Source organism: Urocampus carinirostris, chromosome 4 (assembly GCF_059441175.1).
Source record: "Urocampus carinirostris isolate Australia breed hairy pipefish chromosome 4, RoL_Ucar_1.0, whole genome shotgun sequence".
Lineage (NCBI taxonomy): Eukaryota > Metazoa > Chordata > Actinopteri > Syngnathiformes > Syngnathidae > Urocampus > Urocampus carinirostris.
Genome location: NC_142352.1, coordinates 44,791,888 through 44,805,309, shown reverse-complemented (window position 1 = coordinate 44,805,309; position 13,422 = coordinate 44,791,888). Strand labels below are relative to the sequence as shown.

At 39.7% G+C, this 13,422-nt stretch overlaps 1 protein-coding gene across 5 annotated transcripts in view; it reads right to left on the bottom strand.

The window, feature by feature from the left end:
- Window positions 1-1,252: 1,252 nt before the first annotated feature.
- The window catches only part of esrp2 (epithelial splicing regulatory protein 2), a 57,419-nt gene continuing 45,249 nt past the window's right edge, over window positions 1,253-13,422 (bottom strand). For 3 of the 5 annotated variants that reach the window (XM_088334676.1, XM_088334678.1, XM_088334677.1), the window contains one exon: window positions 7,331-7,527. In XM_088334676.1, coding sequence (XP_088190802.1) covers window positions 7,366-7,527 — 162 coding nt within the window. In that variant the 3' untranslated portion in view covers window positions 7,331-7,365. Of the gene's footprint in view, window positions 1,990-7,330; window positions 7,528-10,786; window positions 10,890-13,422 lie in introns of those variants that run through there. The other 2 variants (XM_088334681.1, XM_088334680.1) reach the window with 2 other exon arrangements.

The window sequence follows — 13,422 nt, the reverse complement described above, 5'->3', positions numbered from 1 at the left end:
CTGGCTCAAATTTTGGGGTGGACGTAGCTCAGAAGGTTAAGCGCTTGTCTTAGGACTAAGAGGGTGCAGGTTCAATTCCTGGCTCCTCTATATTAAACGTTAATGTATCTTTGGACAAGACACGGAACTTTCAATGCACTGCATGGCTATTGCCACTATCAGTGTGTGTGTCAATGGGTAGGTGTAAAACAGATTGCAGACCATTTATGACTTAATGTTTGATGATAATTTTTCAGATCTATCTATAGAATTCATTTGGCCGTTCTAACACTTAATATTTTTAGTTTTATACCACTACATTGTAAAATTTGCTTTATGTTAATGGTCATTGTCCTGTTTTAAGGTGAACCTGCTCCCCATTCTCGGGTCTCTTGTAGATTCCAAAAGATTTTCAGCCAGAATCGCCCATTTTTTGGCTGCACCCATCTTCCCACTTTTCGACAATAGGGTGCACCAAGCATACAAGCGTGCATATTTAAAAATGCAACGAAAGCAAAACTGTTTTGTTGCGGCTTATTTAAGTATTGAATAGAAAGTAGAACACACGGCTAAAATAGGATTTTTTTTTTTAAAAGAGTTAGTGCAAAACAGAGCTTGCTGCTTACATTCTACCGGTAATACATGTCAAAGAAAACCATTAAAATCCGCGTCCTTTGTTTCAGACCAAAACAGCTTTGCTAAATCTCCATAAAGAGGTTCTTCACTTTCAGAGTCACTTTTAGGGTCACCTTTCCTGCTCTGCGGCCCCTCAGAAATATTGCAGGCTTATGCAAAAGCTCGAACAACAGTCCCAGCAGACACGTAAGTGGTCTGCATTTATATAGTGCTTTTCAAGTCAATGAAGATCTCCCAAAGCACTTTACAATGTGCTTCACACTTTTACACGCTAACCGAAAGCAGCGTCAGCCATGCAAAGCAACTACCTGCTATCGGGGGCATAAGGGATTCAGTATCTTGCCCAAGAACACGGAGGAGCCAGGAATCGAACCACCGATCTCTTGATCCCAAGACGAGCGCTTTACCTCCTGAGAAAATATTTTCATTACAATCCGTTGGAAGTTTCTGCGCCACCGTCGTGACAAAATTTCATGAAACACATTTAGTATATTTAAGAATTTGGGTATCCCTTAAAAATTGTACGCATGCATTGATGTCTTTATTTATTGAGAAAAAACAAAGAATCCCAAGATTTAATATTGATTCATCAGGACGTCATTTCTAAGTCACAATAACACAGCTGCAGTATTCCTTTACTCCAGCAGATGTCAGTAAGAAACGAATGAAACATATTGAAGCAATGGATGTCACGTCACCCAAAATGGAATTGCTTCAGGCTGCTTCACTTAGCCAATCAGTACCTCTGAGCCCATCACAGAGCAGGTGTATTTAATGTGAACTATTCCATACACAAATGAGTGCTACTTCTTCCACAACGCCCTCCAGTTGGTTCCCAGCTAAACTTCGCCCTCTTATTCCAGAGGCTTCCCCCACCAGGGAAGTGTGAGAAGGGACTTTGCGGTGGAGGGGTGCGACAGAGGCAGAGAGGTCTTCTGTACTCTGGGGTGCTTCCTGAATGGATTCTCCACTATGCGCTGCATCTGTTTGACCCTTTCACACAAATGGTCCTGAGTTGATGTGTCTGAAGGCCCCTTGCATTTTTGCAAATTTTCCCACAGTGACACTTTACTTCTCAAGCACCCCCAGTTAGTGTGGTCAGCGTGAGCCATCTCGTCGTCTGTGTTCCTACCATTACCATTACTGTTGAAGCCGTCCTGCTGCTTCTCTTGTCCCCCCAAACCCATCTCGGGAGACTCTGGGGTTATTGCTCATTGTTCTGTTCCACAGAAATAATAGGTGCTCTCTTCCGAGTGCTGTGGGTGGGGGTTGCTAGCCTCACACCTGTGCCAGTCTTTCCTGAGGGTCATCTGTCTTCCCAGCATCACCAATCTTCCTTTCGTGGAAGTCACTGGTGACCCAGACTTGTCCAAGCTATTAAATACACAAATTATTGAGAGTTAACAACACACAAGTACACTCTGTCATTGTTAGTCACTTAGGTCGACATTGGATCATTCAGAAACCATCAGGGAACTTCTGGAGTCAGTTAGCTGAACTGATTGAACAGGGGTCCAATACTTTTGCGACATCTACAATTTAGGAATTATTTGGATTCAGTTCATGATTGTGTCTCACATGTTGTTGATTATTTGGACATATTTTCAGTTTATTTGGCTACAAGTTTGAAGCCTAAAATATGGTAATATGACACATAGTTCTTGAGGGGGCAATACTTTCGCTAGACAATGTATTTCAAAGCAACCTTGTGTGTAAGGCTATGCAAGGTAAAATGAATGTGGCAAAGGAGTTACATTAACTTCACAGCAGCAGAATACAAATTTCCTGACGATGCCTTAACTCTATAGTCGTGTGTGTGCTGTTCTATTTTTTCCCCCTAGGGGGCGGGACAAAGCGTTTTGTTGTTTGTTTTTCAAGGCTTCAAAACAAATCACAAAAGTGTCGGCCGCAACCAAAGAGCGAACAATAGGGTGTGTTGTGTTCCCATTTATCCACAAAAAAATAAAAGATTGTACTCCACTCTATTTTTGATACTTATTTTTCAAATTGATGTCATTCCTACGACATGAAAAGCTAACAAAAAATGGCTTGTGGATATGTATTGTGATTTAAAAAGACGACACGCTTGATATAACGTTGAGGTTGTTTATTTTTTGTTTTTCTTTGCCCTTCTTGCGTTATTCTACTGGATACAGTTTTGTACAGAAAATGAAAAAAGGGAAATGCATGTTTAGCCGATGTTTACCAAGCCTCGTATTGTCAACTGTTGTATATTTTGTATGTTAAAGGTTTGGTTTCTTTATTTCTTTTTTTGTAATTTTTAAGACTGCAGTGCTTATTGGAAATTATTCAAAAGGAATAACTTGCATCATGCTGTAGGTTTGCGATCAATAAAATAGATTTAAAAAAAAAAAAAAAAGAGTGCCCTGTTGTTTTTTCCTTCACTATTTAGAGCAGGGGTCAGCAACCTATGACACGCCAGCAGTAGCACACAAGCGCACCGCATTTTTTTTTTTTTCAAGCGCATTTACCTGAAATTTAGACATTTTCAGTTGCGTGCCGTGTTGTTTAGAGGCTTTACGGTCGCGCCCCTCCTCCTCTGCTCCATTTGTGAGTGTGTGTCTGCGGTGCGCTGAGGAGAGATCCGTGTTTTAACCCAGGCAACAAAACACAGGTGGACGATAAATGAATTAATCGTGTCGACTCCTCCAGCAAAAAAAATGTCGTTCTTTTCAGCCAGCGTGGGCAAAAGACTTTGTGCAAAGAAAAAAAAATGATCGTGCTGTTTGTGCATTATGCCTCGAGAGCGATGTACCTTGCACATCAAGTGTTAAACAAATACATAACGAATCATGAACATGAATTCAAGGACGAGTCTGACAAGGCGGAGACATTAAAACGCGCTGTGTCCAGGTACGGCAAACAAACACAGACCCTGAAAACCATTGTCACTGCTAAAAACGCCATTGCTCACTGCATGGCAAAGCACGGAAAATCTTTTACTTAATGCGAATATATTAAAGAAGCCTTTTTGGTGAATAGTATGGTAGCTGTCCATATCACCTGTTTTTTGATTATAGTTCATTGTTGATGAAGAATGGTTGATTCTTGTGGTCAAAAGTTAAAGTCATAGATGTCTACAGGCCTTTCCACACGTTGCTCACCTTCATATATTAGTTTCTTGATGAATAAGAATAGTGCTAGATAAATAGGTCAGTTATACGATTTCAATGTCTATCCATGTTGTATATTCAGACTAGTGTAAATGACAGCTCAGTTGTATATAAAGAAATGTTGTGCGAGTCATGAATCTTGGTGTGGCACACTGATTTACAAGGAAATTTAAAAGTGGCACTCCTCACCGAAAAGGTTGCTGACCCCTGATTTACAGTACAACCTGGCCACAAGGTTAGCAGCCTCCACTCAAAACTCCACCTACAGGAAATGACCAGACAGTGTTAAAACGTCATATTGTCAGATATGACGAAATTGTGAATATGCTCAATTGCTGTTAAGATTGTCGAGAAAAATTGTTCAAACCTCACATTGATTATTTGCTGTTAACAGTGTCAATAAAATTGTTCAAACCAAACCAAACCCCCCAAAAAAACAGTCAAGTAGTTTAATAAAGATTTGAAACAATTAAGTACTCATCCAGCTCAGTAGCCTAGATGGTAAGGCGCCCGCTTTGAGACTGGGAGGTTCGGGTTCGCGCCCCGGCCGAGTCATTCCTAAGACTTAAAAAGTGGTCGGCGGCGCCCTCTGTTGGCTGCGGCTGCATCGGCTCGCTACAACGGGTCAGGTGCAATCGACATTTCGTTCTGTGTACATTGTTACACAGAATGACAATACAAGGAAATTATTATTATTATTATTATTATTTGTCATCAAAAGATTTTTGACTTTCATCTGTGTCATGTTTCATGCCAGGGATTTATTTTACTGCGTGTCGAAACAAAATGAGCCTTTTAACAATTAATCAACCAATTAAATAACTTGATTTTGAAAAGTATTGACAGGAACCCAAACCGGTCACAGAACCCGCCTCCGTTGACCGTGACAACTCTTTAATAGGGGAAGCGCCACAGCGTTCTTCCTTTCTTCCACTTGCCCTCCTTATGTCCAATGTACTTCACAATTGCACTTTTCTCGACAGCTCACTTGATTTTTATTTATTGACCACTGAATGTTTTTAGACAGCAGTTTGGATGGCAATTTATTGAAAATTGCTCTACAAATAGTCTTGAAACCAGTAGTGGACTGGTTCTGAAAATAGCTCACCGGATAGGTGATTTTCTGAGGAATTAAATTTCCAGCTGTCGTGATGTTTTTGTTTGGTTTGATTTAGGCCATTTTTACCCTATTTCTGTCATGGTTCAGTGCCTGCAGTCTCTTTTTCTCTCAAAAAGACAGCGGCATTATCCTATTTGACCAAATCCCCGACATATTTCCTCTCCCCAAAAGTATCTTTTGTAACATAATCGTAATATTTTGTGGATTTTGTGTAGTTGGTTGTACGAAACAGATGTGTTTAATCGCACTATTTGAGAGCAAGTATAATATTGGTAAAAAGTTTGACTGTCGCATAATTCGCAAATTATTTCAATGTAATAACTTAATAATTAAACAATGTAACATTTTTGCTCCTGTAATTTATTTGTTTTAATTGTCTGCTTCTATCTTCAGTGTTTTTCGTCCCGTTTGACAACTACGCTTTGGATTACTTTCTATCCTATCGTTATGGGTTTTAACGCACAAAAATGCGTTTATTCGAGGAATCAACTCCTTGCCCTGAAGAATTCTCGTCCCGGCGTGATGAGGGAGCCCTATCGGGGCTGCAGAGCCGGAGCTAAAGTGAAGGCTAAGCAGCTAGCGGCGTTATAAGCCTTCGTACCATCAGTAATCATGGTAAATGTGAACTCTCTACCAAATAAGTCCGACGAACTGGTTGTGCTGGTGAAAACCATCAAAGCGTACAGGGAGTGCAGTTTGCTGTGTTTTACGGAAACGTGGCTAACGTCTAGCATCTCGGACGCTAACGTGGAGCTACCCAGCTTCAGCGCCGTTAGGGCAGACAGAGACACAAAAGCCTGCGGGAAGCGGAGAGAAGGTGGACTCGCGATTTACGTGAACACGGGGTGGTGTAACCCTGGGCACAAAGATTTCCATCTGCTGCAGGGACGTCAAACTTTTGGCCTAGCGTGTGACGTCATCCACTCCACTCTTGCTAAACTACAACATAGCACCCAGAGGGCATCCTGTTCATCTGTTAATAATCAACACAAGGATACTGCTGGAAGTGTGAATTTCCCTACGGGGATGAATAAAGTATCCATCTATCTATCAAAAACAAGAGTGATCAAATATGTGTTTTGGGGTTAAGCGACACAAAGAGGAGCAACTCCGTGCGCTTTTAATTCGCCTCAGCGCGATTCCCAACACAGGTTGCACACAATAACATCACTTTTACTTCCGGTGGTCTTTTTCACAATAAAACGTTACATATCGACACATTCCACCACATTTCCCTTTCTTCAAAATGAAAGCAGGTTTAAATAAACATTTCACTGCATGACTATAACTCAAAACAAAATGACCGGTTTTCTATTTCTGTTACGCTAACACTTAATGAAACACTGAACTCTGTGTTTTCTTACTAAACCCGTTTTTACAAGTCCAGTCTCTGGTTTGACAACAGCTCTTCCAAACCTGGTTCTAATGACATTAGGAGACATTGCCTATGAGTGTCAGAGAACCACTGCTCTAGAACACCCGTTGGGGCTTTCGCACAACAGAAAATGTATTACACATAGTAAAGGGAGCGCACACAGACAGACTTAATCATCAATACCACTTTATTGTTCACATTCTTATTCACAATTAGATAATATGTGTATATATATATCTATGTATAGCAGAGACAAAAAAAAAGTGGAGGATGGAAAAATTCTATAGTAGTTATAACTCCGGGGATTGGAGGCCTGACAAAAGTGCCAGATTTGCAGTCTGGATATTCAAGGCACGTTTTGGTGGAAAGGGAAAACTGAAATTGTCAATAGTTTTGTCACACAAAACAAAGTTTCTCGTTTAGGGCAGGGGTGTCAAACTCGTTTTAGCTGAACGCCACGTGCTAGAAAATGAATACCACAGGGGCCACCCTAGTAGATTTAAAAGAAAGAAAGACAAAGAGAAACAGAAGGAAAGAGAAAGATAAAGAGAACAAGGGAGACAATAAGAGACAGTAAGATGGAGAGAGACAGAGTGAGAGACAGAGAGAGAAAGACAGAGGGAGAGAGAGGTAGACAAGGTACGAGATAAGAGAGATCATAATATCGAAAAAAGAGGGGAAGAGAAAGAAACAAAGAAAAAATAGAAGTCAAAGGGAGAGTCAAAGAGAGAAAAATAGTGAGTGTGAAAAAAAAGGGAGAGAGTGAAAGTGTGACCGAAATGGAAAGAGAAAAGAGAGGGTAAGGAATAAAGAAAAAAAGGAGAAAGAGAAAAGAATAGACTGAAATGGAAAAAAAAGAGAGACCGAAAGAGATACAGCTTTAGTTGCTTTACAAGTAGCGCCTGGTTTTGGCGACACCAGGCGTACATATATAAAACCGCGGCTCATTTTTCTCTCTTTTCCTATTTTACGCTATTTGGCTGCTTTTGCTCAAACTGGCAAAAATTGTCGACCAGGGCAAAAAAACAAAAAAAAAAGATTTAAAGTTCAAGTGCGGACTAAATGCTTTTTGTACGTTTTTTTGGGGGGCCGCCGGGGTTGGGTGGAACGGGGGTTGCGCTTCAGTTGCAAAAGGCCAAGTGGACCCTCTGCCCGTAGAAGGCGTGGCCGGAGCGCTCGGCCACGGCCCGACACGCCGCCTCCTCGCTGGGGAAAGTCACGAAAGCTTCGCCGCTGCACTGCCCGCTCAAGTTGTACAGGACGAGGACGGCGTCCGGCTGAAGCTGCGCGCAAAACAGAAGAACAGGAGGGAAATCAAACGCTGCATTCGCACCCGAATGCCGTGGCACATGTCCTGAAGCCGGGGACGGGACCCTTTTCCACCCAAAGAACCAGAATGGCAATGTATTTGGATTTTTCTTAAGACAAAATACAGCAAAACCGCCAAACCCGCTCTCCAGACAGGAGAGAATTTCTCAGAGCATTATATTTCACCGGGTGATGTTGGATCAGTTGTCTCAAACGTGGTGCCCCCAAAGGACAGTTGAGGTGCTCGTAGACTTGTTCTGAAATGGCTCGATGGTGTGATTTTCTATTTAATTGATCTGTCAGACTTCCAATAATTAACCCAGTAATAATATTAATAAAGTAGTACTAACATAAGTTATTTTAGAAATTCTAACAAATCAACAAACCACTTCATGGTTTAATAGACAAAAAAAATCTAATCAAGTATTGATAATTGTTTTTCAGCAATTAATTTTTTTTTGTTTATTAAACATATTTCTTAATCTTTTTATTGATTCATCATATTACAGGAAATGCAACAAACTAAATTCCAATTCATGGGTTTTATACAGCAATTAAGCAAACAAATGTACACATTTGTAGCTAGCTATCTTCCTACCTTTTATTTTATTTAACAAGCTATCCAGCCAACATTTAAATTTTTTTGCAAGTTATGAAGATACATTTGGGCGAGCCGTTTTTACTTGCTTTGTATCTGGCTATTTAGTTGGCTTTTTACGTTTTTAGCTAGCTATCTAGCTCCCTTTTAGTTTTTTACCTGTTTACCTTTTAGTTAACTACCAAGATTAGTAAAAAAAAAAAGTGATTTGCTCAGAAAAGCTTTGAGACCCCTGGGTTAGATGATTTGATAAAATTTAAGAAATAAGAATAATGCTAGAGCCAGAGTCCCTTATCAAAAAATATACCACTTAAAACTTGTCTCCCTCCCGCAGTTACTTAAGATTGTTGAGGTTCATTTTGACCTTCATAAAAACAGTTTTAAAAAAAGGTGAAAGCAGAGTTCTTTTGTAACATGTCACGAAATACTGGAGGATAATGGCCGTTTACCTTCGGTGCAGACGGCACTGAGTGCATAGCTCTACTCACCCAATCAAATTGCTCTGTGTGCTTGGCTAGCATTTTGGGCGTTTACAGTTTGTTCTGTGGGTTATCATCATAGAGTGTCTCAACAGTGAGCGTACACTGATTTGTGAGCTTTCATATAGAAGATAATTTAACAACATACAGGCAAAACTTGGTCTATTGGTGTGACACCTTGGCTGTAAGCTGTGCCCTTTACATAGCAGACTGAACTAATCAGACTGCGAGTGTTACGTCCAATATGCACGCACTAATCTCAGCCCTCATTATGATTGGAACACTAAATTTATTCAAGAGCCATATGTTCTCATTCAAAGGGCATATCTGGCTGGCAAGCCATAGGTTGCAGACCTCTAACCCAGAGCATGCAAAACACAAGGGGGGGCCAGCGAGACGGAAGGAGAGATCACACTGCAAGCAAGAGGGAGGCAGCAGGTTATTTTCATTAGTTTGGTTAGCTAGCTAGCATTCGATAAAGGAGAAAAGAATAAGCTGGAGAGGATGTGTTCGGCCACAAATTAATACAAGCTAAATTAGCCTGTGCTATGTCATGACTGACACGCAGCGTTTGGAGGGTTTCTTTAAAAAATGTACCAGTAATTGGATTCAGTTACTAGTTATCTGTTAAAATATGTAATTAGTAACATATTCCAAATACCATATTATTGCAGTATTGTTCCTTGATTTCTATCAATTAGTTTTTGATTACTCCAAATAAGGACAAAATAAACATATTAGAAAAATATGACTGAACTTTGTTTAAAGGGACAGTGTGCAGTATTTAGTGCTTCCTAGTGGTACAAAAACATTGATTTGATACCTGACAAAAATACTTGAACTACCATACCAATGTAGTCAAGTAATGTTTATTTGTAAAGCCCATAATCACAAAGAGTCTCAAATGTAAATTAAAAAATATATAAAATCATTGGTCGAGAAATGTGTATTTCCTAAACATAGTGGAATACCTACTTAGGTCGCCGCCATGCTCCTCTGACGTCTTGCTGTGGCACTGTTTTTTGTTCACATTAGACAAGAGTGCCATTTATTGGTCAAATATTAAAGACTGGCACTTTAAGAAATGAAAAATGTAACATTGAAAAGAAAAAGATCGAAGGAAACAAAGGTAATTATTGTACTTCTACAAAAAGTGCTTAACCATGCAGTATTGTTTATTGGGCAAAAATCTCTTACTTTCACATGGCAGACAAGATATACTCCGTTTAGAAGACCTTAAGAAATCGATGTTACAAACACACCAAGAGTTCATTTTATACATTTTCAACAAACTCTGGGATGTCTTGTGTCCAAGTTTGACTTGTTTGACTTTGGATGCCAAACCTCTTGACAATACACATTCCGGGACCCATGATTTTTTTATTTTTATCAAATTTAACATTGGCACGATAGTTCAGGTATTTTTTCCCAGTATTTAAAACAATGTTTTTTATTCCAAGTGAAAGTTTTTTGGACCACTAACAGACAATATTACACACTGTCCCTTTAAGAGTAGAAGATTTTCACAGGAGCTTAGACTTTGATTTCAGGAGTTACTCTCATCACAAAACATGCAAATGGCGGCATTTTTTTTGTGTTTATATAGTGTATGGAATCACTAATAAGGATGCAGACATTTTCAGTTGAATTGTCTAAATTTGGATAAAATACGTAATATTACAGCAGTGTTTTGCTTCACATGAAAATTGGTGTGATTAGTACTTTATCAAGCCTGAGACTGTATTTTGAGAAGTGGCATTGACAAATAATTTAAGGTAAGCAATTTTTTTCCAGAAAAATTTCACATTTTGAAGATTTTTATTATTTTTTAATTCAAATAATATCGTAGCTTTATTTTATATATATATATATATATATATTTTTTTTTTTTTTTTTTTTTTTTGACAAACACAAGCCTAATTAAGTATGACTGATATTTCAGCCAAATACATTTTTAGTACACATTTCTAAATGACACTTTGTCTTCCTGGAAACCTTCCCAGTCAGATCCATTCATTAAAAAGCCAGCAAGGGGCGCCACCTGTTATCAAAACCAACCCCTTTTCAGCAAAGAATTCCTCCAAGAGGGAAGCAAGGATTTATTTGGCGTGCATGCAGGCGACAGGACTTCAGCCCTTGCCCTCGGAGGCCGCTTACCTTTGGGATGGGGCCCCTACAGACAGAGCCATTCTTTAGGCTGAATCAGACTCCGGGCCTGTTCGCTCATCTGAACCACGTTGCCGTACTCCTCGGGGGCGTACTACACAACAGCGTTATAAAACCCACCAAGTCAGCCTGATACAGTTTATAATAAAACGTGCTTTACGCTGCAAAACACTAAAATCAAGCAAAAGATACATATAAAGCAATACCGTCACTTGTTATGAGAGCAAAGGTTGGCCTTGGATTCTCAAAGCATAAAAAGATGAATAATGTAAATGAACTCTGTGGCCCTTGAGTGCAGTGGTCTGACTTGAGGACCAGCCATCCCGCCCTAATTGCAAAGTGTGACCCAAATTAGGAAAAACAATTCCACTTCTCAAATGTATCAAATTAAATTACTGAGAGAATAAAATAGCCACATTTTCCCCCAAAAACAAAATCACCAAAATAACCAAAATAAACTTCATGTAGCACAGGGACCTCCAGTACAAATTTGCAATCGTTTCCTTCTTTGACTCCATCTTTGTCGCCATTATCCACTTTCCCTTCCCGTTATCACTAACTTTCTACGGGCAGAAAAAGGTAATAAAATCAACAAAATTGCAATAAAAGGGAGATGTTGTCCCTCACAGAGGAAATGATTGATCGAGCAGGGCATCATCTCCATCTAGTGTCCAGGAGTGTAACCGACAGTTTTTTTCTTCTTCTTCACAATAGCGGTCCTCTAAAAATGGGTCCGTGACCCACTTCAGTTGAGAAACCTTACTTTAAAGGAAAGGCGGCTGGAATGAATGAATGTAAATGCATACAAAAAAATAGCTTCTAGCTAACAGAAAAAAAATGCCACAGATTAGTCCAAACTACTGCATATGTGGCCCTTTTGCGGTCCACGGACTGGCTTTTTTCAGTTACTAATAATGATCTATGAAAAAGATAAAGTGTTAAATACACTTTCATTTTAAAATGCAATATGCAAATTAACCAATTACAATTTCAAAAGTAATTATTTAATTTTCATATTGAACGTTTTGGTTAATGATCTACAAGAATACATCGATTTTTTATAACCCCTCAAAGTTTCTGTAAAATTTGCTTAAAATCCCAATTGAAGACGTGCCCGAAGTAAATTGAATGCTGTTGTTGAACTGTTTGGAGAATATTGACTGAAGTTCTGTCCCAAACTGAAATAATCACTGCAAGTGCTAAACATTGAGTAACATGAGTTGGAACACACAGAAATAGTTTATTATCTCGCCTGAATTATGATTATTTTTTGCAATCAAATGTTTTTTTTTTTAATGTTTGACTTGTAGTCAATCAATGATTGTGCCCACTTGCGCATAATAATGGTGCGTAAAATAAATTACGAACGGCGTTGCACACATTTTTTTAAGGGTTCTGATTTGAATTCATCCCGGGAAATTGGCATATAAATATATGTTGGGGATTTTATTGGCTAACCAATGTGTCAGTTATCATTCGATTTGGTTACTACTCGCTAAAGATATTCGAAAAAACAGGAGGTCATCTCCAATTTAACCAACAGGCCCATAAAGGCTAATGCCTCCGGAGATGAGATCTGCAACATCAGTGGAAGTTTTTAAATCTAGACTTATGACCCACTTCTATTCAATAGCTTATGATTGATTCCCACTTAATATTTTTCTTTTCCTGTCTTTTTTTTAACTGCCTGGATGGTGGTTATATGAGGGAAAAGGACAATTTGAAATGAGTCAGTGAACCAGCGTCTGGACCTGAAGCATGCCAACGCCTGCATAGAGGAGGAGGAGAGCCCACCTGCCCCGACCTTCCCTCATCGCATTCTACAGGGGCACCATAGAGAGTATCCTGACCAGCTGTATCTCTGTGTGGTGTGGAGGCTGCAGCGCTACCGACTGGGGTAGTGTGAGGAGGGTAACGAGGACAGCAGAGAAAATAATCGGGACTACACTTCCCTCCATTCAGGACATTGGCCAGAAGCGCTGCCTATCCCATTCTAAGAACATTATCGGGGACCCCTCTCACCCCCATCATGGACTGTTCACTCTGCTAGCCTCTGGGAAGAGGTACTGCAGTGTGCGGTGCAGGACCACCAGGTTCCGCAGTAGTCTAGTCCCCCTGGCCATTAGACTGTTAAATGGTCAATCTAACATATAGTTAACCTAAATCTAAACGGCTGCTAATCTGACTTTTTGCACTACTGGCAGTTCTTTATAGCTTGCCACTCCTTGCACATTTGCTCTCTGCACTATTGTACTTACAGCGTTATTGTTACAGTGTTAATGTTACTGTTTACCTGACTTGTTAACCTGACTGCCCATTTTGCACATCTGGTTAGCTACTCCTCTTGCACTATCGGCACTATGGTAAAATACTATACGTAGCCATAATACAATACAACTTTTACTTATATCTGTACATTCAAGGAAACTGTGCGGGTCAGATGTATCGACATTTCGTTCTGTATACACGTGTACTAGAATGACAATAAAGTAGATCTGAATCTGAATCTGAATGGGAAGCTGCGTCCTTGCTGTTATGGACTTTTTGGACTATTTTACAGGCTTGAGGCGTCGTTTCGGTCATGCACTTTCTGGACAAATGTCAACATACTACCTATTGTTTTCTTT